The 26097-nt window shown below is 40.3% G+C and overlaps 1 protein-coding gene across 1 annotated transcript in view; it reads left to right on the top strand.

Annotated features, from left to right (window-relative positions):
* The window catches only part of bmp6 (bone morphogenetic protein 6), a 133253-nt gene that overhangs the window by 36623 nt on the left and 70533 nt on the right, over positions 1-26097 (top strand). The window contains exons 2-3 of the mRNA XM_060823153.1: positions 8994-9186; positions 22430-22578. Coding sequence (XP_060679136.1) covers positions 8994-9186; positions 22430-22578 — 342 coding nt within the window. The remainder of the gene's footprint in view (positions 1-8993; positions 9187-22429; positions 22579-26097) is intronic.

Here is a 26097-nt window from a genome sequence, read left to right as displayed (position 1 = left end):
ACCTCGTGTTACATTACGAAGTTCTGAGCTTTTGAATGGTACTACATAAATCCAATTTCCTTCCCCACATCTTTTCGTCCATCCCATTGTCTCATGACTGGCACCAAATCCTTCAGTCAGAAGGCCTACTCCGAAATTCTTACCTTGAATGAATCTATTTGTCTCTCCTTTTTTAAGATGCTCCTCAAAATCCTTTACTTTAACTGAGAAGTCAGCTCCACCTCCCCAGATTTCTCTGTTCCCAGTTGAACATCTGTTTTGCATACACCAATCTGTAAAGTGTCTTTGTTGACACTTGCATCAGTGAGATTTTTGTCTGTGAGAATAATTAGCATAATGTCTCTAGATGAACCTGAGCACATTTATGAAGCATGTGTCAGTAAATTTGCGTAACGTCACTGAATGTATTATCAGTCAGCTGTAGGAGTGTTTTAGACTTCATATCCGGGAGTGAGAAGGCATCAGAACTGTAGTCAATCATCCTGCTGTTAACAAATTTTAAATAATAAGTGTTAGTAATTGTCACTGCAGCAGATGGTGGTACTGGTTCCCTGACTGTTTTGTTCTCCAACTAAATTTTAAATGCAAACCTTTTAAAACAGGGGGTCATTTATCCCCTCAAGCTGTTCTATCAACGAATGGATACTGTTCTTTTTCTGCATACTAGAAGTTATGTTAAATAGAGGGAAAGGCACGTTTATCTCATGCTTGGATTAGACATTATATAACCAATAGTTCAGATGAGCCCCCACCCCCAATAAAGTCATCCTGTAAATTTTAGCTCCGTCTGTACTCCCCTTTTTATGAAGGAGCAGGTTAATGTGAGATTGTAGTGGTTAATGATGCTTTCTGCTTCACAATGTAGTCGGGGAGGTGGTGGCTCCATTCAGCTGCATTGGATTTTGTTCATGTGGTGAATTTCTGGATCTGTCTGACTCAGTTTGGTGTCCTGATAAGAGGCAGAACTGAAGAACCAATGATGTCCACTGTAATCCCAACCTTTCTTGCCACCATTTCCTTGTGGCTCCCGAACCTATTTATAATCCTGTCATACCTAATCGATGACAAATGATCATAGGTCATTAATCAACAATGCCTTATGTTCGAGAGATAAAGGGAGAGTGACCTATCATTGATGTCAAGGATGTGTTCGAGCACGTGTAGCACCAAGAGGCTCTAACAAAACTCACGTCAGTGGATTGGCAAGGTGGTGGGAGCATATTCTCTCCACTGTTTGGAGTCGTAGGAAAATGGCTATGGTTGTTGGATCTTGGTTATCTCAGCTCCAAGGGATTTCAGCAAGAGTTCCTCAGCATAACGCCTGAAGCCCAACCATCTTCGCTGCTCCATTAATGACTATCCCTCCATTACAAGGTCAGAACTGGAAATGTTCAGTACCATTCTCGATTCCCCATACTGAAGTATTCTGTATCCATGTATAGTAAGACTAGAGCAACACTTAAGCTTGGGCTAATAAGTGGTAAGTAACATTCATGCCATAAAAGTGTCAGGTAACGACACACTCTAACAGGAGAGAATCTATTCCTTGTCATTCAACATTCAGTGGGACTACCATTATTGAATCATCTACTATGATCAACCAGGAGGTCAGCGTAGATGAAAAATTGAACTGAGATGCCCCTATAAATACTGGCTACAAAATCAGGTCAGAATCTAGGAATCCTGCAGTGAGTAATTTATCTGGCAACTCTACTAGGCACTGCTTTGCAACATTCCAAAGAATGTCATATCTGACTCTAATCCTTTAAAGTATTTCTCTCTCAATGTATGCTGCCAGACCTGCTGAGTATCTCCAGCACTGAAAGCAACAAAGTTTGGAGATCACAGAGGATCAGGCAGCATCGTGGAGAAAAGAGCAAGGTAACACTTGAGTCAAGATGACTCTTCATCCTAACTGATGTGACGTGTGGAGGGGGCAGCATTTATGCTAGTGTTTTGGGAGGGAGGGTGGGGTTGTTGGGATGTAGTGTGTTGGGGTGGAAAAGATGTGATAGTTCAAATTAAGTGATTGTAATGTATCTCTGATACTGCAGATTCTGGAAATAAAAACAAAGTATTTTGATTTTGGTTAAAAAAAAATTCCGGTGGCTCAGTGGTTAGCACTGCTGCCTCATAGCATCATTGACTTGGTTTCGATTCCAGCCTCGGGTGACTCTGTGTGGAGTTTGCACATTCTCCCAGTGCCTGCGTGGGTTTCCTCTGTGTGCTCCGGTTTCCTCCCACAGTCTAAAGATGTGCAGGTTAGACGACTCGGCCATGCTAAATTGCCCGTAGTGTTCAGGAGTGTGTGGGTTAAATGGATTGGTCGAGGTTAAATTTAGAGTAATTGGGTAAGGGAATGGATCTGGGTAGGTTATTGTTTGGAGGATCAGTGTGGACTTGATGGGCCAAATGGCTTGTTTCCACACTGTCGGGATTCTCTGATGATGATTAACCCTTGCTTCCACTGCCACCACAACACCCCCACCCCCCATCCCCAAAAAAAACAAGTGTTTTGCCAAACATAGAGTCTCTGGCTCATAATCAATACAGGAAGCCAGGGCACATACCAATCTGAGGAATGAGAGAAAAAATTTCATTGTTATTTCAATTGTACTTTCGAACGTTGAAGTTGCATATGACTTTGCAAAATTGTAAATGTGCTGTCTATTTCAAATTGATTGAGCTTTTTTAAAAAAAAATTTCTGCAACTGCATAAACATCGTAGAAATGGTTACATCATCTCTCCACCCCCTCCAACTAACTGCCCTTAGCCCCGAGGCACGTTTATCTCATGCTTGGGCTAGACATTATATAACCAATAGTTCAGATGAGCCCCCACTCCCAATAAAGTCATCCTGTAAACATTTTCCAGAAAGCTTTTAATTTGCATTCTGCCTTATCTTGGAACTTTGAAGGGTGCATGTGATAGTAAAATTAGCCAGAAGCCAGCACACAATGTATGCTTTTTTTGTCCTACTGTTTAGCCTAATAAGAAAGTGACCACCCCCATTTCTAAAGTCTCATGAATTTGCTTCCAGCAGTCAGACACTGTTGTAGTGATATTCATAAAGTCACTTCAAAGTTTGCACTTGTGTTCAAAACCTTTTAGTGAGTTGGTGTTAAAAGCCCAATGTAATACTAGTCTTTAAAAAATTACATCCCATCCTTTTCAAACCTTTTTGCTAAGTTTAAAACTAGGCTGTAAAAGGTAAACTGCTCCCAAGCACTCTGGGCTTCAAATACATTTCAGCTGAGACCGAGGTGGTTCCAGTGTGGAATTAGCCCATATGTTGCCCAGATTGGGCTTTCAAATCTTAAAATTTTTTGGGGGTTAATTGACAAACCAAACTGAACAACATAATTACGTGAATTAAGAAATTGAATTTGATTTACTCAATTATCTGGTCTATATATTTTTCCTAAATCATCATTCATTATGTTTTACAAATCTAGTCATTTTCAGTATTTTAAGAGTTGGCCTTTGTTTGAGTTTTATCTTTGTATTTTTGCTTTTATTTATCTAGAGATAAAATGGTTTTCAACTTAAATTAGATCTTGGCTGCGTGCTAGTTGCAGAGATTTTGATGATGGGTTTGTTTTTCATTTTATAACTATTTTTCATGCAACCAACAATGTGTTTATGCTTTTTTCACCCAGTGCACTCGTAACTTGTTATGTGAAGTTTGAGCATTGAACCAGATGAAGGAAGGAAATGGAAGTAGGATACTACAAAGGCTGGAAAGTTAATGCAAAAATCTGGAAATACTAAGGACTGACAGCATCTGTGGAGACACAATTAACGTGGTCAATGATATTGCATTAAATTTTAGTTTTGTTCATCATGTAAGACTCATGACAGTATGGAAAGATCATTGTACAATGTTAACTCGTTTTGCTGTCTCTGCAGATGCCTGAATATTTTCTGCATTTTCTATATTTAAAATTTACAACATTCACACTTTATTTGGCTTTTAGAAGTAACATTGGTTAAATCTATTTTCTACCAGACACAATCTGTTTTTATTGCAATGTTTTTAATGAGTTGTCTGCGACCCTTATTTCACATTGAGCATTAACTGATTTTAGCAATTTTGATTTTACACCAACGAGAGAGAGAGAGAGAGAGAGAGAGAAAGAGATTCTGACCTAAGGATGATCCAAAGAGCTTTGCAACCTGTGAAATATATTTTGAGGTAAAGTCACTTGTAATTGAGGGAATACGATAACGAATTTGCACATAACAAGGTCCTGTGAACAATAATGAGATAATAACAAGATCTGTTTTTTAGTATTGTTTTAGTAGTAAATGTTGGTCAAAATGCTGGAAAGAACTCCATTGTTATTCTTCCAGATAGCACTGTGGGACTGTTTACATCCACTTGAGTAGGAACCTAGGGTCTCTGCTTAAATTACATTTTTGGACAATGGCACCTCTGACAGTGCAGTACTCTGTTTTTGTAATGTGGGAATGCTATGTTAGATTTTGTGCCAAATCTGTGGATTCAAACCTGCAATTTTTTTGACTTGAAGACATTGGTACCAGTTGAGCCATAGCTGGTACCATGTGGAGGATGAGGAAGGCATTGAGACTTGGGGACAGTTGTGGTGAAGTGGTAGTGTCCCTATCTCTAAGCCTGGAGACCCAGGCTCAAGCCCCATCTGCTCCAACATCTCTGAGCAAGTTGATTACAAAGTATCCAGGCATTGAGACTGTGACTTTCCCAGGGAATCCCTTTTGCCTCGGTGCCAGGTTGGATTCTGGCTCCCGATTTTATGTTGCACACATTCCAAAAAAAAACACCATTTTTCTCCTGCATTGTAATTAAAATGCAATTGCACCTTTTAAAATTCCTGAAACATTTATTGTTGGTGGGCTTTCTGGCTGAAGACTGGGAAAGTGCACCAATGATAATCAGGTGTGCTGGATAAGATAACTTATCAGTGATAATATTGTCAAGCTATTTCTTTAAATGGAAAGAATAGAAAAGTACACTTCTTTTTATCAGACTAGAGTTCAGATAAGGAAGTGAAACCGGTTAATGTGGTATTTATTTTAAGTAAATATATAGAAGATTAAATGAACTTCAGATTGTGATGGCAATTTTAAAAATCTCTAATTTCTATCTTAAATGGCCTGACATCCGGCAGAATTTGTCCGGATTGTAATATTCTTGTCCATCAATCAATTTAGCATCCACTTATAATATTTCCTCTTTATTTCATACATCTGAATGTTCAGAGCAAACCTTGTTTAAGGTACTCTATTAAAATGTCTTCTAAAAATGCATTTTTACTGCCTCTACTCCATTTCTCATGAACCAACAGGAACAAAAATACTTGAGGCACAGAAAGTAGTTATTTGGGCCACAGCTTCCATGGCTAACCCATGGACAATCTTATCCCATCTTCCAGCTCTGATCAGTCACCCAGTTGATTAGTCATCCTTTAAACATCTATTAAATTCTTTTTTTTAAAATGCCATGCGAGTTTGCTTGCTGTATTATCATTTGAGGCAGCAACGTACCAGACCACCTCCACCCTCTGGAGTGAGAAATACAACTCCCAATTCCTCTTCCGATCTGAAGTCTAATCTCCTTAATTATTGATCTTTCAGCTAAAACTGTAAATTAGAATGTACTATTCCTATCATAGTCCCAATAATTCCTTATGCCTTTATTAATTATCTCCTTAGCCACCTATAGTCCAAAGAAAACAGCCTCAGACACTCAATTCCTTATAATTGTAGGCAACATCCTTGTGTATCTACTCTGTACCATATTGAGTGAAATCACATCCTTCCCACCTGTGCAGTGACCAGAACTGGGGCAGTACTGTAGCTGCAATCTAACTGATGTTTTAATGTATAATCTTCCCTGATCTGAGTGGACTGATCCAAGTTCCCAAACTAAACTAGTCACACTTGCCTGCATTTGGCCCATATCCCTCCAAACCTTTCTTATTCATGTACAGTACTATCTAAATGTCTTTTAAATTTGTTACTGTATCTGTATCCTCCACTTTTCTGGCAGTTCATTCCACACATGAACCTTTTTTTTAAAGAAAGTTATCCCTTGTCCTTTTTAAATCTGTCTTCTCTCTCCTTAAAAATGTGCCCCCTAGTTTTGAACTCCTCCCACCCTAAAAATAGACCCTTGTCATTCACCTTATCGATGCCCCTCATGATTTTATAAACCTCTAAGGCCACCTCTCAACCTCGTACGCTCCAGTGAAAAAAAGAAGTCCCAGCCTTTCCAGTCTATTTTTATATCTCAAACCCTTCCTTCCCAGCAACATTCCCATAAGTCTTTTCTAAATCCTCTCCAATTCAATCATATCGTTCCTATAACAGGGTGACCAGAACTGCACAGAGTACTCCAAAAGAGAAATCACCAATGTCCTGTATGACCTCAACAGTTGAGTTAGTGCAAAAGTAATGCAGCTTTTGAACATTCATTCTTAGGATTTGAACATGCATGATAACAGTGGCATTTGGTGCCAGTCCCTTTTATTGCCATTGGGATATTGATGAGCCACAGAATTGAATGGCTGCAGTCTGTATAATGTAGGTATACTTATGGTGCTGATTGTGAGGAACTTTGGTCCAGTGACAGTGAAGGAAAAGTACTGCCCCAAATCAGGATATGGAGGGGTGCCTTCCAAGTGATAGTATTCCCATGTATCTGATGTCCTTGTCCTTGTCCTTCTAGATGGTGGATATATCTGGTTTTGAAACAAACTGAGCAAATTGCTGGAGTGCCCTTGTAGATTGTATACACCACTGCCACTATATATCATGAATGGAGTTAATAAATGTTTAACCTAGATGTGTTATTGATCCAAAGAAACTGTTGACTTAGATGATGTCAAGCATCTTGAGTATTGGAGCTGCACTCATCCAGTCAAATGGGGAGTATTCCATCATACTCCTGACATGTGCCTTCTGGACGGTGGACAGGCCTTGGAGAGTCAGGAGCTGAGTTACTGCAGTCACAGTATTCCAGTTCTGTTTCTAGTCAGGAGAGAACTTTCCATTGATTCCAGTTTTACTAAGGCTCCTTAGTACCATACTCTGTCAAAAGCCACAATAACGTCAAGGGCATTCCTCTCTACTCACGTGTTGAATTCAGTACTTTTCTCCTTGTTTGGGCAAACTATATTTTGAGTTTAGCAGCCAATGGTTCTGGATAAAGCTGAACTGAGCATCAAGTAGATTGTTAATGTGCAAGTGCTATTTGTGTCATAGTTGATGACACTATCCATCAGTTTGACAGTTGAGTTTAGCCTGATTAGGCTGAGAATTGAACTAGAATAGATTGTGACCTTTGTTGAAAGCATGTATCTGGACAATATTTGACGTTGTCAGATAGGTGTCAGCTTTTTAGCTATGCTGCAAAGACTTGACTAGGGGCCCTGTGTCGTTTGAATCCCCTTTTTTCCTTCACTCATACAACTGGAATGTTGTCAGAGCCCACGGTCTTTGCTGTGTTCAGTGCCTTCAGTTTCATGATATCAGGATTGATAACAAAGATCAGTCCCCTGTCATCTTGATAATAGTGAAGTGAGTCATGATGTTACCTTTGTTTTAACTAGTTTGCTGTTGATGGCCCAGAGCCTTCTGTGGCTCCTTGACTTTGAGCAGCTGGACTTGTGCTCAGTGGGCCACATGCAGAACAAGCAGTGCCGCGCCATATGGTGAAGAGCATGCTCTCTGTGTAAGGATGGGATTTTTACCCTCTCAAGTACATTATAATGGTTACTCCTAACATTACAATGATGGACAGTTGCATCCGAAGATTACTCACACTTGTGTGTTTATTTGTCATCCATTCAAATCGCGCGATGTTTTTGGCCTTATTCAATGTTTTTCCAAGTAAACCCATGGTTTACTCAGTGTGTGGCGCTGACTGAAATGGAGTGTTGGCACGTCATGTTTGAGTGCCTGTGCCCCAGAGAAGTTTAGATTGGAAATGTGAATTAGAAGGCAGCCCACCAAATTTAAGTCTGGAAAATGGTCTTTATAAAACTGGATTTGCACATTCCTGTAAGTGCTTGTAGATAAAGTTTTCACTATCTTATGGGAGAACCAGAACTATTCTGCTGTGTCCTTCTCACATTGTAACAAATATGTTTTTTCTCGTAGTCAGACTCCTCTCAAAGCGAGACGTGAATGAAAATCCATTAGTTCGTTGGTTAAGCTCGGTTTCGAGGAAGCTTTCTTGAATTGTTTTTAGAACTGTACTTTTAGTCATCCCTTTAATTTTATAGCTTTGTTTCCATTCCCCTTTAGTATGATCTCAGGACATTTTAATGTTAAAGGTGTGATATGAATACAAGTTCTTGCAACTTTTGTTGAGAGCATTGCACTTTGTTTTTCTTTAAAGCCAAACTAACCATGTGAAAAAAGAGGCATGATAAGATAAACAAGTAATTTATATAATTCTGCACTCTGTGCACAGACCCTCCTTTGACCTGCCATGTGTGTTTTTTTATTGTTTTCTGTAAGCTCATGCACATTTTGACCGTTAAATCACTTGTTGTCAAGCCACCAAGGCAGCAACAATCTGAAGGAAGAGTTTTGCAACAAGGACTTGACGATTCTGGTAAAGTAACAAAAGGGCAAGGATAAAGAGAAATTTAATTCTGAGCGTGAGAAGTTTCTTCCTTTTTGCTGTGCTCAGTGACATAATGAAGGCTGTGTGCTTGTCATCCATTAACTGATGCAGCTGCTGCTATACGAATGACGTGAGTGTTGCTAAATGACTTTCCTGTGCCAGCACAGGAACGTTATCAGAGTTTATCTCTACCATACTTGAGGTTAAGTGCTATCACTTCATGAATTTAGATTTGAAGAAATAAAAATGACTTTGTTTGTTTGATATTGATTGGCCTTTCTTGGGAGTTTGGTATGCAAATAGGGTACTGTGAAATGCTGACATTTTTTGAATTTCCAATTTCTTAAGTTTGTGACTTTTTCTTCCTCCTTCCTGCAGTTGAACATGAAAAGGGCTTTGCACTCTACCAACCACATCACCAAGAGTACAAATTTAACCTGTCCCAAATTCCAGAAGGAGAGGCTGTCACTGCAGCAGAATTTCGGATTTACAAGGAGTGGGTGAGAAGGCATTTCGAAAATGAAACCTTTCAAATCAGCATCTACCAGGTGCTCCATGAGAATGTCAACAGGTGAGAGCAGACTTGGACAGTAACATACTCCCCTCCCCACCCCACCCCACCCCCCAAAGTTTTTGAATTGGGCACGTTCTAATATCCTGCGACTTTCCCAAATGTGTGTTGGCCTGGTCTAACTTGGACCTTCGCTTTCTATCATTGCTTTTAGCGGCTGGTCCCCAGGACAAATAGTGACAATGGTTTCCTGCTTGTTTTGTTCATGAGCTTCTCTCTGTTGTAAAGGTGTAAAGTGAGGTGATGCAGGGTTTAAGACCTTCAATCCACTGCAATCTGAAAATCTACTTTAAAAAGTAATTCCTGTCTGAAGTGTTTGAACTTTTCTGTCTTAACTTGTGAAGTCATATGTCACGTTCCTCCAAGTGTTTGTTTTGCATTACATTATCAATTGTTGCCTTGTACAATGGATTCCAGGTAAGTGCACACTGTTCCAATATATCAGTTAATTCTTGTATTGTTTGTAAGATATTGTTCTATTCCAAGCAATGATGGGCGTTTTCAGAGTCTAAACGTTTAATATGGTGCTGCCAGGGGGCCTAGAATTGGGTGCGTGCAATTTGAAAGCAAGCAGGATCTTCCAGGAACATGTCTCCATGTTCTCAAACAAGTAATAATTACAGTTGACAGGCAGGCCTGTATATTCTGGCCAAAGGAAGCAGTTCTTAATTGCTCATGAAATTAAGGTTTTATAATTTTATTAATAGTTTGTTTTAAAGGTTGACTTCATCCCTTTGGACGAGCAGTTTTTAAATTTCAAATAACAGTTAATCCAAAAGGATCACTTTCAAGAAACGGTTATGATTTTTAAGCATGAAAGGTGTGGCTTGATGTAATTTAGTGCAACTTGTTTTGACTGTGCAGAGCTCTGGAAGTGCTCTGCCAGAAAATGTTTTGTTTTTGCAAAGTTGTAGGTTTGCTTTGTTCTAATGAAAGAAAGTTCAGAATCACTTTTTTATGGATGTCCTGGATTTTGTAATGTGTTTTTAACAATCAGTTTCAGGGAGGTGATTGCGCAAAAAAAAAATCATTGCCAGTGTGTGGCAAGAGGTGTAAAGCACAATCAACTCAGCACAAATTTCTTGAGGTTACCCAAAAAAAAAACCTGTGGCTGAGAAAACTGAAATATATGCAAGTACATGATGTCAGAAAAGGGAATTGGAATTTTTTATTACTGTATAACATGAACAGCAAGGGTCATTTCCCAAGAGTGAGGGAATTCAAAACTAGGCAGCGTATTTTTAAGGTGAGAGGAGAAAGATTTTAAAAAAGGACATGAGGGGCAACTATTTGTTTTACACACTGGTTCGTGCGTGGAATGAATTGCCTGAGGAAGTGATGGGTCCAGGTACAGTTACAACATTCAAAAAGCATTTGGTGGATAATTACGTGAATAAGAAAGGTTTGGAGGGCAAGTTTGGTTGGGGAACATGGTCCTTGTGGGCTAGTTGGACCAAAAAGGTGTGTTTTGGAACTGTTTGACTGAGAGTAACCTGTATGTATCTCTTACACGCTGACAGATCTGTCATGAGTTTCTCTCTATTTCTCCTTGCAGTAATTAAAATTTCTAATAAGGTTTTAGACCAATTTCAAAACTATTCACAAACATGACTGCAATTTTAACAATGAATAACTTATCTCTGTTTTTGCTAAATGTTTACACTGAAGGCTAAAGGCTTACCTAGTAGCCTGGACTAGGGCATGTTCCATTTGCTCAAAGCTGTATCTTAATTTCCTAGATCAATGCGTGGTGCATGAATGATTTCTTTTTTAACAATTTCTTTTGTTAAAACCTTACAGCAATTTAAAAAGAAATTCATAACACGTGGTTGACCAGGTAATTTATCCGATCTTGCCATTCAACTGAGGGGAAATTCTTAGTGAGATTGAAGGACCTGAAATTCCAGTGAACATGTGGGAGGGGTATGAAGTTGAGTGGTGGTTGGTGGAGGCAAGTGAAGGAAAGGTTTGAGTTTATGGATCTCTGAAAGATTCTCCTGCAATTTTTTAGAAGGAAGCAGTGGAAAAGGTCCCTCTATCTTTTGGTCGAGAACTGTGCACTGGTAAGGAAGCAAAAGTAACTTTGAAGATAACAGTAAACAGTCAGAAAATGTTTTTGATGCATTACTATATTTCTCTTTTGAGACTAGTTTACTTCTATATGATGAAGATTGCTGGAAACAGAGTGCAATACATTAATTAAGTCTCAAACAAAGCTTTAAAACAAGCAAGTGCCTCCTTTAGAAGTAAGTCAATAAAACTGGTCCAAGCTCAAATCTGCGCATCAAATTGCTTCAGTTCTGTGTGCTACAATATGCAATGATTAATAGCATTCAATCTATACTGCACCACACTCCAGTTGCGCTTTTGTGAAATATTTTATTGTTTTTTTTCTGGATTAGACTGCTGAACGGTTTGAAAAGCGCAGCGGTACAATGACTTCCAGTTTGTTTTATTTTTTATCTTCAGGTTACTCAAAGGCAAGTTTAACTTTGACCTTTTTGATAAACTGTAAATGTGAGGTTATCAGGGTTTGATTGTTCGGAAATCGCAGCAATCAGGCTGTGTTTCTTGTAAAGGGATAGTCTAAATAACAAATGATTGCATACATAATTACAGATTGGGCAGCTTCAGAGATTTTCCAGCTGACCGTTGTCAGAATTTGGAGCACAGTTTTGCTGTACAGTTCTCTGCATAGCAGCTTAGTCACTCGGGTTGCTGCTGGGTATTCTGTTAACATATGTACCTAATAGGCATGGATATAATGCATCCACTCTGAAGATATTTTCAAAGGTTATGAATAATCTAATTTCGTGCTTAGTTGGAGAGAAACAAATAGACATCCTGTAGGTTGCCAAACACACACAATGGGTGGCATTGTCTAAGCATTAAATCATGTGTTCTTTCTCTCTTCCACTAGCAAAACTGTATTTCCCTCCTGTGAAATGCAGGAGCACCAGTGTTTTGATGAGTAAATCACTAAGTGAAGGGGATGTCCAAACAAAGTGTGATTTACTCTGTTAAATCCTCTAAGGAGTGGTGTTGAATAGCTGTGTTCAGATGGTTTAGTTTCATTTCTCCTCCTCATCTGGTGGGAGGAATGATAAGGTGATCAAAAGTGTATTCTGGAAAGAATCCTGAAAAATCCTTTACATTTTAAACTCTGCGTTATAAAGTGCCTGCTGGAGGTGATTTTTAAAAAAAAATCCAAAATCCACAAGACCCAAACTGAAATGGAAAAGCTTCAAAGTAGCTTGCATTGAAAACCAAATGAAGGGGTGAAGTGTTGCATCACGTGCACCTGACCAGTCTGTTATACACCTAGGTAATTATAGGTTTAAAAGGCACTCTGTGGGTCATGGGAAAAGTGGTCTTTCATGTCACATTGCAAATACATTTGTACCCTGTGGTTTGGTTAGTGCTCCTGGGCACAGACATGTTAAGTTTGTAGTCTCTGCACAATAAACATGCTTAAAATCTCAATTGATTCAGGATGAAAAGAGGCTTTTCAGCTGGTTATATGCAGGTTAGCTCTGTGCAATAGCATTCCAAACTTAATTTTATTGCCTGGTTCTCTTTCGCTTTTAACGTTTGTTTCTTAGTCTGCTTTGAGTATTTAATGCAATGAGTGTGTCAAAGTTTCTCATTGTCATGTATCCCACTAAATAAAGAAACTTAATTTAACTGTTTTTCTCTTGTTATATTGATGCTTCTTTATCATTGACTCTGATTAAGGCTGTCAAAACTGTTTGTACTTTTAAAATGCTTAATTTCAGCAGCAGAAGTTCTAGCTTTGGTAGCTTGAATTATTGAATATATTTTCTTCATTAATTTTAACATAGCCTTATTGAGCCAGTTGAAGTACCTCTGTGTCACTAAGACTCTGGCTGTTTGGACTGAGTGTGCATGTTTATAATTTGGCTGTTGTATTAGTCTATGTGTTAAGGAAGATTCCAATTTTTAGTGTTTTCTGTGTGTCAAGTCAGCCAAGTACCCCAAGGCAATAGCAGGATCATTGCAATTCAATTCAGTGTAGTTTAGTGTTGGATTTGCCCCAGCATCTTCCAGGAAACCTGAATTCCCCCAAATGTGGCCTCTTGTACATCATTGCTATTGTTACTCCACCGTTGACTCTGTTTCAACTGTTTAAGCCTTAGTCCCTGGAATTCACTCACCTAGACCTGTCCATTGTGTAAGGGCTTCAGGATCCTGGAGTGATCTTGGATGTCCCAGGCAGACCATCCTGCATTGACCAAGGCAGTGGAAATGACAAAGGCTGTGCAAAGCCATCCTTAGCATCACTATCATCTAGGGACTAGTGTAAAGGCAGATGCAGTCAGACACTCAGTCATATCATAGCGGCTGCTTCATTGATGAACTTGTATTGGCTGTGAAGTTAGACTGGGGATAGTAACAGATGACTACACAATGGTTCAGTACCATTTGTGAATCCTCAGGTCCAAAAACAATCCATTTCGCAGGACTGAGATTCTGGGTAATCCAAGATGGAGAATGGGAAAAAATTCTGACTGTAACAGGCTGCTCCTTTGAGGTATTTTAAATGTTGGAGGTGATTTCCTTGAATTCTAGGAGCAGCAATTACTGTTTTATATGCTGCTGCATTGTTTGGGTACTTTTGAGAAACAAAACAAGGAGGAAGCACATGGTGAGGTCAGTGCAGGAGCGAGAGAGAAACTCTCACTACTCCCTAAACATGCAGTGAACCTGCGCAGTTACTGCCTTAGCTGTTTGAATTCATGTACCGCTGGACATCGGAGCGCATCTGGGCAAATTAACAAACAGTGACATTCAAAACTGATTTTAGAGGAACGTAGGAGAGGTCACAGCACAGAAACAGAAGTGAATATTTTTAAGTGTGGCCTTACAGTAAGTCTGCAGTAGTGAGTAGAGTGGATTCTTTCTTGATAGTACGTTTTATTGAGATGTCTCTTGATTAAACTTAAAAATATAAGCCATAAGTATTAAGTTGGCCTGGAGAAGTGTTTTGTAGAGGAATAGGACGGTGCTATTTTCTGGGTCTGTAGATTGAAAGAAGCAAAAATGGCCTTTAGTAGAGTGTTATGCTCTTGTTGGATGTGGGAGTTTCGGGAGAGTTTACATGTTACTGAGGATTATATCTGTAATAAATGCAGTTGCTTGTGAATCATACCAGATCGAATGGTTGGGTTGGAGAGACAGAGGCAATGAGGAATTTGCAAGAGCAAGGGGATGTGATGGATGACAGTTATAGAAAGGGGGGAAAGTTGCAGATACAGTTGCATAGATGGGTTAACTCTAGGAAAGGTAAGAGAGGTAGGCAGGTAGTGCAGGATCTTATGTGGCTATCTCCATTTCAAACGAGCATGCTGTTTTGGAAAATGTAGGGGGTGATGGATTCTCAGGGGAATGTAGCACGAACAACCAATTGTCTAAGAACAACCAATTGTCTGGTATTGAGACTGGCTCTAATGTAATGAGAGTTCCACCAGGTTCCAAGAGATCAGCTGTTTTAGGGGACTCTCTAGCTTGAGGCGCAGATGGACTTTTCTGTGACCAGCAGCAAAAAATCAGAATGGTATGTTGCCTCCTTGGTGCCAGAATCAAAGATGTCTCAGAGGGTGCAGAATGTTCTGGACAGGGACCAGCAGGAGGTCATTGTACACATTGGAACCAATGACATAGGAAGGGATGAGATTCTGAATGGAGGTTATAGAGTTAGAGGGGGGAAGTTAGAAAGGAGGTCCACAATGGTAGTAATATCTGGATTATTTCTGGTGCTGCGAGCTGGTAAAGGTAGGAAGAGGAGGATAGTGAAGGTGAATGCATGGATGAGGAGCTGGTGTATGGGAGAAGGATTCAAATTTTTGGATCATTTGGAATCTCCTCTGTGGTAGAAGTGACTTGTAACATTTTTGATAAGGGATAGCATTACAGCTGTACTGAGGGAGGATATTCCTGGAAATACATCCGGGGAAGTTATTTGGGTTGAACTGAGAAATAATAAAGGGATGATCACCTTATTGGGATTGTATTATAGACCTCCTCATAATCAGTGGGATTGAGAAACAAACTTGTTAGGAGATTTCAGTTATCTGTAAGAATAATAGGTTGGTTATAATAGGGGATTTTAACTTAGACTGGGATTGCCATAGTGTTAAGGGTTTAGATGAAGAGGAATTTAAGTGCGGACTAGAAAATTTTCTGATTCAATATTTGAATGTACCAACTGGAGAAGGTGCAAAATGCAGCCTACTCTTGGGAAATAAGGCAGGACAGGTGACTGAGGTATCAGTGGGGAGGTATTAGTGGGGGAGCACTTTGGGGCCAGTGACCATAATTCTATTCGTTTTAAAATAGTGATGGAAAAGGATAGACCAGATCTAAAAGTTGAAGTTCTAAATTAGAGGAAGGCTAATTTTGACAGTATTGGGTAAGAACTTTCAAAAGCTCTTTGGGCGCAGATGTTCGTGGGTAAACGGATGGCTGGAAAATGGGAAGACTTCTGAAAAAAGATAACGAGAATCCAGAGAAAGTATATTCCTGTCAGGGTGAAAGGAAAAGCTGGTAGGTATAGGGAATGCTGGGTGACTAAAGAAATTGAGGGTTTGGTTAAGAAAAAGAAGAAAGCATATGTCAGGTATTGACAGGATAGATTGAGTGAATCCTTAGAGTATAAAGGCAGTATGAGTATATTTAAGAGGGAAATCAGGAGGTCAAAAAGGGGACATGAGGTAGCTTTGGCATATAGGGTTAAGGAGAATCCAACAAGTTTTCACATTCATTAAGGACAAAAGGGTAACTAGGGAGAGAATAGGGCCCCTCAAAGATCAGCAAGGCTGCCTTTGTGTGGAGCCGCAGGAGATTAAGGGGCTATAAATGAGTATTTTGCATCCGTGTTTACTATGGAAAAGAACAAGGAAGTTATAGAATGTGGAGAAATAGATGGTGACATTTTGAAAAATGTTCATATTACAGAGGGCAAAGTGCTGGATGTTTTGAAATGCATAAAAGTGGATAAGTCACCTGATCAAATGTACCCTAGAACTCTGTGGGAAGCTAGGGAAGTGATTGTTCAGCCGCCTACTGAGATATTTGTATCTTCGATAGTCGCAAGTGAAATGCCAGAAGACTGGAGGTTGGCTCATGTGGTGCCACTATTTAAGGAAAGTTGTAAGGTCAAGCCAGGGAACTATAGACCGGTGAGCCTGACATTAGTGGTTTGCAAGTTGTTGAAGGGAATCCTGAGGGACAGAATTTACATGTACTTAGAAAGACAAAGACTGAATAGGGAATGTCACTATGACTTTATGCATGGGAAATCATGTCTCATGAACTTGATTGAGTTTTTTGAAGAAGTAACAAAGAGGATTGAGGACACAGCGGTGAATGTGAACTATTTGGACTTCGTAAGGTGTTAGACAATGTTCCCCATGGGAGACTGGTAAGCAGGGTTAGATCTCATGGAATACAGGGAGAGCTAGCCATTTGGATACAGTATTGGCTTGAAGGTAGAAGACAGAGGGTGGTGGTGGAGGGTTGTTTTTCAGACTGGAGGCCTGTGACCAGTGGAGTGCCACAAGGATTGATGCTGGGTCCTCTATTTTTCATCGTATTTATAAATGATTTGGAGGTGAGCATAAGAGGTATGGTTAGTAAGTTTGTAGATGACACCAAAATTGGAGGTGTAGTGAACAGTGAAGAAGTGGATACCTCCGATTGCAACAGGATCTTGATCCGATGGGCTGAGAAGTGGCGGATGGAGTTTAATTTAGATAAATTTGAGGTGCTGCATTTTGGAAAAGCAAATCTTAACAGGACTTGAACACTTAATGGCAAAGTCCCAGGGAGTGTTGCTGAACCAAGAGACCTTGGAGTGCAGGTTCATAGCTCCTTGAAAGTCAAGTCACCCGTAGATAGGATAGTGAAGAAGGCTTTTTGTATGCTTTCCTTTATTGGTCAGAGTATTAAGTACAGGAGTTGGGAGGTCATGTTGCAGCTGTACAGGACATTGGGTTAGACCACTGTTGGAATATTGTGTGCAATTCTGGTCTCCTTCCTATCGGAAAGATGTTGTGAAACTTGAAAGGGTTCAGAAAAGATTTCCAAGGATGTTGCCAGGGTTGGAGGATTTGAGCTATAGGGAGTGCTTGAGTAGGCTGGGGCTGGTTTCCCTGGATTGTCAGGCTGAGGGGTGACCTTATAGAGGTTTATAAAATCATGAGGGGCATGGATAGGATAAATATACAAGGTCTTTTCCCTGGGGTGGGGGAGTCCAGAACTAGAGGGCATAGGTTTAGGGTGAGAGGGGAAGGTTATAACTGAGACTTAAGGGGCAATGTTTTCACACCAGAGTGTGGTGCATGTATGGAATGAGCTGCCAGAGGAAGTGGTGGAGGCTGGTACAATTGCAACATTGAAAAGACATTTGGATAAGTATATGAATAGGAAGGGTATGGGTCGGGTGCTGGCAGGTGGGACTAGATTGGGTTGGGATATCTGGTCGGCATGGATGAGTTGGACTGAAGGATCTGTTTCCGTGGTGTACACATCTATGACACTATGACTGTGTCCGAATGCAGCAAGAACTGCGTAATATACAGGCTTGGGATGACAAGTAATAAGCAACATTCACACGTAATATTGGCTGACAGTTACGACCACCGGTATGAAAAAAATCTAAACCCTCTCTCCATGAGATTTAATTACATCAACATCATTGCTGAATTGCCCATGATCAGGTTTATGGTGGTAGATGGAGGTATTACAAGCCATGTGAAAATTCTGGCTTCAAAAGGTCAGAAAATAGGGATTCTTTGAGTAACTCTCCCTCTCCCTCTCCCTCTCCCTCTCCCTCTCCCTCTCCCTCTCCCTCTCCCTCTTCCCCCCCCCCCCCCCCCCCCCCCCCCCTCCCCCTGATCCCAGGGCACAAATCAATGGTGTGATGGAATACTCTCTCTCCACTTGCCTGGATTGGTGCAGCTTAAACAAGACAAGAGAGGCATGATTCCATCCAGGCCAGCCTCCAGTTCTGTAGCATTCTGTGGCCTTTTTCCATTTAAATAATAATCAGCTACACTCTTCTTCATACCAGAAAGCATTACTGCACATTTTCTGACATTCTAATCTAAATGCCAAGTTTTTGCCCACTCCCTTAATCTATCCCTCTCATTCTGTGGATTCATCGTTATCATCTTCACCCACAGGTTCCTCTTTAAGTTGCACACCAACCTGATTTGGAATTAAAACCCTGGAGCTCCCTGTTTGACAGCACTGTGGATGGCCCTCCATCTCAGGACTAGCAGTTGAAGAAGGGTATGGGGAGAAGGTAGCAAAGAGTACAATAGGTGAATGGGGGCGGGGATGGCGGTGATGGACTAAATGATTACTGCACAGAAAGAGACCATTCAGTTTTCTGAAAGTTAGTGTGGTTGAGGATTTCTCCCTTGTCATCAGGTTATTACCTTACAAGTAAACTTCTCCAATAAAAGTATAAGCAGTAACTGTGTTATCCAAATTTAGTTGGCTGCTTACTGCTTTGATTTCCCTCGGGGAATGCATCAGAGCGAATAGTGTACTCTATTGATTCAAAACATTTCAGTCATCACCACTGGCTGTTGCACAAACTGGAGGCTGTATCTGAGTGAAATGATGATGATATCGTCATTGTTTTCAGCTCAGTTATGTAAAATATCAAAAGATTGTAATATTTTCCGATGATCCAAAGTCTGTACATATGAGTAACTGTATATTGTGTACTGGAACACCTCGGGTGAATTGATCTGATTGTGATGTTGTGACCATGTAATTATTTTATGTATTTTGTGAAGAATGTCATTTTATCGTCTTAGTATGGTCATGGGACCTTACAGATCAATTTTGTTTATATGATAGAGTCAACAAGTCTTGACCGATTGATGGGGTATCTGAGCATTTGTATTGCGAAGGGAAACAAATATTTTGGTCTCTGTCTCTGTGTCTGTGTCTCTAATTTTCAAGCAAGCCAAGCCCGAACTTAGATTTTAAAATATCCTTTACCTATACTTATAAATACAAAGATTTAAAAGTATTTTTAACAAATAACTCAACGACTAACTTAAAGCAGGAGTTTTGCAAAATGATAGCCATGATCCTGTTTAGGACTAAATCTTAGCTGCTAGTTATTTTTAATTTGGAGCACAAGTTATAAATTATACCAATTTTCATGTTAATGAACCAGTATGTGGCCACACCCAGTATGGTCATGGACTGAACTTGGGAAGTTAGTGCACAAGCATTGCATAACTTAATGCTCGCTGTGCTTCATTGTTGAATATTACATATCTATGGTTAAAATTCTATCAACTTAAAATTAGTTGTACAATTTTAAAACTGAGATAATGGGAGCTATAAGGCCAGCAAGTACTAAATGGCTATGATATTTGTGTCTCATCTGACTTAGTAATATTGTGATGAAGCATGAACCTTCTGGAGAAAATCTGAGGGATAGCAATTCTCCCAGTTATCAAATATATGGGAGGGACCTATCTTTGGAATTGTCAACAGGAAACCAATCTGGCCAAGGTTAATTATTTCCATGGTGTAAGTGAAGAGAATGGGGATGGCCAGCTCATTTCTCCAGTTCCTTCCACACCCAGCCCAATGAGAGACCCTCTGTCTGCTGACGCATCATCTCTGGTGCAACCTCGACTGTTTACGGTTGAGTGGTCAGTTGTTTGGTAACTGACCACATCTTGCCATTCACTTTTTGAAAAAAATACAAGAGGCCTCTGTAACTATGGTGCACTTAAGGACAGTGTTTCGTAACTGGCTACTCAGTTCTACCAGGGTTTTTCAGACTCTCCATTGCCAGTCCTGAGGCTACAGAATGACTGACTGACTAAAACCTGTATGATGTCAACCGAAGACCATTACCACTTTTGACCTTTTTCACTTATTTATCTACTTTCTGGTTTGTACCTTTCCAATCTTATCCTGTCAGCAATGTTTTTTTTTTAAACTGGGTCTGTAATATACTAAAATGTTCCACAGAACCACATGAGACATTAGGACAGATGACCACTCATTTGGTCAAAAAGCTAGGTTTTAACTAAGTCTTTAGTGAGGTAAAGAGACAGAATGGTGTACGAAGGCTTTCCAGATCTTCAGCCTAGACATTTGAATCTGTAGTCTCCAATAGTGGAGCAATTTAACAGTCTCTTAGAGGAGAGAAAGAAATTTAGACCAACTGGGAGGAAAAAATGGTATAGCATATTGCTTTCCAAATCCTGGAAGGCAATCCAGCAAAATCTCATCAAGTAATTGATTGATTGCAATCAGTCATTATAGCTGCCCTTCGAGAACATCTCGAGGCAAAGGAAATAGTTGAACTTTCAGGAACTCTCCCAATTATTTCTTAGGGATACCTCCACTGTCAGTGTATCACTTTCTATCCAACTTAACTATCCTCTTTACCTCAGTACCATTTCAAAGTCTATCTACAAACATTCCTTAATCAACTCCCTCATTTCTGAGAAATCATGGCGTTAATTAACAATACCTTCCCTGATGTCTGCGTGTCTAGTTTCCCTGCCTGATTTTACAATGGAACTTGATTTTCAAGAACTGTACTAGGAAATCGATTTTTCTGGGATTCACCCTGACCTGTTGAAAATAAAAACTTGCAATTTTAGTTTATTTCACAACATTTTTATTTTAGAGTTCATAGATTCCAATCAGCATGTTGAGTAATAAGAGATTTAATATTGATATTGCCTTTTGTATCCCTTATAATTTGTGCGCACACTGTCTCACCTTGAATCCCTGATTTGAGCACATGGAATAGGTACATTTGTGTTAATTGCTTGATCCAGACACACCTAGGTTTAATGACTTCCTGCAGTCAGTAAGCTCCCCTAAGAACAACTATTTTCTCTGTAATCAAGCCTCCACCTTTTTTGTTTTTGAAAACCGATTTTAAAAAGCTGCAGTAATGCCTACTGGCTGTGAGGCCCTTTGGCAGATTCCCAAAGACAGCATAACTCCTCTTCGTGGTGCATTTGGAAACAAATGTACTAAATTCGTTTTGTGACTTGACCAGGTGGCCTCCGAACCCAGCTCAGATCTTAAATCCAAGTGTTTTTTTTAAAAAGTGTCCCTGGCAAGAACAGCACTTATTGCACATCGCTCTAATTGCTCTGTATTTTGAGAAGGTGATGGTTGGTAACGTTTTTGAACCACTGCAGTGCCATGGTGAAGATTGCTTTGAGTGTGTAACCACCAAGTCGCACCCTTTACCATTTGAGACAGCAATCAAAAGTTGAGCGTATTATCAACTGGCATTATGTACATGTCAAAGTGGGTAAAGAAGCCACATGTCCATTCCTGAAACCTGGGTTTTTTTCCCCTGCAAATCTAGTAGTTCCATGATTGACATTAAGGATTCTAGCCTCGTCATCAACTGACTTTAAGTTTGCTAGCGGGAACGATTGGGTTCAAACACCTATCACTACATCATTATTTCTGGTCTCTGGGGCATTAGTTCATTAAGAGAATAAGTATGCTGCCATTCCAGGGGCTTCTATCTTCTGAACATGCCCCCGAATGTATGAACGCCTATAAATTTGTAGTTGGCCAAGTCCTTTTTACAAATGAATAGAACTTCTGGACAGAGATAAAGGAGTGAATTTGAACTGCTGGTGGACTGTATGTTGGCAGCTCAATGCAGTATGGGGTTGGTGGAAGAGTGGTAGGGAGTAGGGGCTGTGGTCATTGCAACAATGAAGGATTAACCACCACAATATCCTGAACGGGAAGGTCCGTGAGAGATCAAATGGGATTACTGATGGGAAGGAGATAGTGATCAGTCCATTCATGATGACACCTCCACCCTGATTCTACAAATTGTGAAAGTTTGTGCTTGAAATCCAGCAAGCACTTGGGAGAAATTCCTGAACTACACCGGGTTGGAGTGCCTGTCCTTTCTATTTGTACTGGAAGCTAAATCTGTTCCCTTTGATAAACTAGAAAACGAAAGATTTCAATCACATGAATGACTCCATTGACATAATCTAGGTGAGAGTTTTTTGTGTTTTTTATTAACTTAGTTTGCATTTGGTTAATTGTACCTTAAGGCACTTTGGTAATGGATGTTTTCATTTTACTTTCTACATGAAAAGTATGTGGGGTTTTCTTTTAGAATTGTGACTGTAACCTGTTATAAAACTGTTTTTGAAATTAAAAATTGCTGTCTTCTGTCTTCTTGCAGTGATACAGATCTGCTCTTGTTGGACACTCGGACCGTTTGGGCCTCTGAAGAAGGCTGGCAGGTTTTTGACATCACTGCGACCAGCAATCTGTGGGTGATGAGTCCACAGCACAACCTTGGGCTCCAGCTTCATGTGCAGACCATTGATGGTGGGTAGACACGAACAGTTTTGATGCTTAGTAAATCAGGGTCAACTTCTACATGTCGCCTATTTTCTTTTAAATGTAAACGCGACAGTGAAATCTTCAATGATTGCACAAAATAATATGAATTATCTTGTTAGTAGAGAACTTGAATATTACTGATAACTGAGTGATGTTGCCAACACTTTCAACTTACGCTCATCAGGCCAAACGTAAGAATGTCAAATTTCAGATGATCACAATTTATATCGTTGAAGAAGATACTGAATGTTTGTTTGAAAAATGTTTTGATGAACTGAAGTATTGCCGTGGAGAAAGCAGCAAGGAACTGTGGACTTTGTTACAATTCAAAAAGACCCGAGGCTTGAAAATACGAAGGAACGTCAATCGTCCGAACATCGATTGTCTGAATTTTGGATTATCCAAACAAAATTGCACGATCCCGATGCTTGGCTGAACTGTGTTGTCCAGCATTCGATTATCGAAACAAAATACTCTTCGCCCATGTCATTTGGTTAATCGAGGTTCCTCGGTATTCCCTTTTGTTTGCAGAGACTGGGTACCTCTGTTTGATTGCGTACCACTTCCAGCAAGTCGAAGTGAGCCATGTTAAGAGGGCAATTGTTGGGCGCTTGGAGATCCTATAGTTCCACTGTTTATTCCTCCATGGAAATGTCTCAGCCTATCAAAGTCAACTTCCGAACCAATCAACAATTTCTGCTGTAGTATATATTGTTGGGATTACTTGAAATGCAGCATTCTTGCATTTGACCTGATGATTAAGATGAAAAACGCTGGTGTCTTGTCTCTCTCCAGCAATATTCAAATAATATTTGCGGAAATTGTGGCTGTGAGAATCCAATTTTTTGCCCAGCTTTTCTTTACTACATTAATTGCTAAGACTTCATGCGAATGCAAAGTTGGGAAACTGTTTTCCTTTTGAATTAACTTACATCAAATCTGCCTGTTTTGAGGCACATCTAGCAATTTTCTATCACCACCACGGTCTCTTAATTCCCATTTGTAATTACATTGTGTTTGCTATTTGATTTCTTTTTGGATTGTTGTGGAGTCACAAAATTGCTTAGCGAACCGTAAAATGGGCTCAAGTCCATGCATCGCCAAGGAATTGGAAGGGCGCATGTACAGGCCCTTCTGCTCAACAAGTCCACACTGACCCTCTGAAGAGTAACCCACCCAGACTCCTTTCCCCCTGACTAACGTCCCTAACACGGTGGGCAATTTACCATGGCAATTCATCTGACCTGCACATCTTTTGGAATGTGGGAGGAAACCAGAGCACCCGGAGGAAACTCACATAGACCCTGGGCAAACTCCGTTCACAGTCACCCAAGATGGGAATTGAACCCGGGTCCCTGGTGCTGTGAGGTAGCAGTGCTAACCAGTGAGCTGCCGTACTGCCCACTACTGCCTTTATATGATAGCTTCAGTTTATCTTTCTCCCACCCCCATCTGAATGCAGAGAGCTGCAGAAGAGAGGTTTTCTCTTGATAGTATAGTATTTCTAACATGTGCAATTCTGCTATTTTTAGTTAACTTTATAACTTTGTACATTACAAGTTTAATCAAATTGATTGAAGTGATGTACAAACAAAAAAAATGAAGGTTTGAAGCAATCTTCTGCCTGGCCCTGGATCAGTTTTAAACACAACCTGCTATGGGATGTTATTACACCTGAAGCAGGCGGGACTTGAACCTGCGCCTCTTGTTTCAGAGGTGAGGATGCTACTATTGTGCCATGAGGGCCCTTGGGTCAATTTTATGGTCCTATCCTAAAGAGGGAATGGGGCTAAAATCAGGACAGAATTGGCCTTTATCTTTCACAACTAAGTCAGTGTGAGTGGCAGTCTTTAGCCAGTGAATTCTGATCAGCGAAATAGTGTACACAGTAGTAAATGGAAGGTGGGATTACAATTTCTGATTCTGATCAACTTAGTCGTTCAAGTCAAACTGATGAATAACATTAATGAAACCAATTGTTGTGCACTCCACCCCAAGCTCTTCATTATACAGGTCTGGATTAAACAACGATGCAATAATCTGACTAAAGGCTGATCCATGGCTGATTTCTCCACACTTTGCAGTTTTGACCTTTACCTTTCAGCTGCCCATACGTGCCTTTCAATTTCAATGAGTCATATGGCTAACGAAGGGAATACATCCTCCCTTCTGCTTAAAGGAAACACGAGTCTTCTTCTCAAATGATCCTCTGACTCTAAGCAGCGCTTGAGCTTCTAGCTGTTTCACTATCGCCATTAAACATTTGCTGGTTCTACCACTGGTCATGGCTTGTAAACCTTACCTAGGCTTGCAGGGGTGGGGATGAGTGAACATACAGGTATTGTCACTCACTGAGATCACGATTGACCATGCCACCCCATGAGCAATGAGGTAAAGACCATGATTTGTAATTGGAACTCTGAGATGTGTGCATTCCATTGTGAATGGTGCCTTGTTTCCTCTCTCGCTTAAACAAAACCAGAAAGGGCTGCAAAATCCCAGCAGGTTTGGATGCATCTGTGACGAGAAATCAGAAGTTAATGTTTTGGGTCCAACGAATTTTCTTTCAAACTCTTCTTTTTAAGTGTACTTACAAGCAGTAGATGCCTGAGGTAGGGAAACATTGTCAGAAAACTTAAGAGTGTAAGGTGTGATCCTCAGGTTATCATCTTTAAAGAGTTCCTGATCCACTTTCTAATCTCTACCCAGCAGATATCCATAGAACTAAAACATAAGTTGTTTCCAGCCTGCTGGTAGACAGAGAAACGGAATATTTTATGGTTCCAGGTAGCTAATTACCAAAGCATACTGCCCTTTGGCTCAATCCCTTAAAATATTTTGGAATGTTGATAGCTATGTCTCAGGAATATGTTAGTAACCTACCCACAGAAGACTGGCCCAAAGGAGCACATGTTCAGCAAAGTGCAGCATGAGCTGTTTCAGCCACTTCTTGTTTGGCCAACTCTGGTTTGTGGTTGATCTATGGAAATGTCCCAAATGATGCCCCTCTCTGGAAATCCTCTCCATGGGATCCAGGTTCCAGCCTGTTACAGATCCTGGTCTCCACACAAAGGAGGAATGCTTACCACATGTTCACATGCAAGTACCAAATGTGTGGCCAGATTGAAATTGCAGCCAAGTTTCTCTGAGTGTGGCACCAAGCTTTTCAAGCTAGGGAAAAGCTATTGGCACAACAGTTCAGTTCTTCTCTCAGCGTAACCGGTGTAAGTAAATATGCGTTTCTGAGTCTTCACTGATGGAATGGTGGTTAGATGACAACTCAGTGCCAGACCAAAGTGGTTGGTACTTGCTGTGGTTGAACTGACCTCTCCAACCTCTCCCAAGATTAGGAGCCACACCTTGTAAACAGATGAATAATGTTTGCCTTTACATAAAGGGAGTTTTGCAAACTACCCAAATTGGGACCATTTTCAGGGTGAGGCCTCCTATGAATTTGATTCATTGAGCTGTGGGCCGCTTGTTGAGTTTGGGAAACTTTGTGAT

This window comes from Hemiscyllium ocellatum, chromosome 4 (genome assembly GCF_020745735.1).
Source record: "Hemiscyllium ocellatum isolate sHemOce1 chromosome 4, sHemOce1.pat.X.cur, whole genome shotgun sequence".
In the NCBI taxonomy this organism is placed as follows: domain Eukaryota; kingdom Metazoa; phylum Chordata; class Chondrichthyes; order Orectolobiformes; family Hemiscylliidae; genus Hemiscyllium; species Hemiscyllium ocellatum.
Note: the sequence above shows the minus strand (reverse complement) of the source record. Positions and strands in the feature narration are given on the sequence as shown.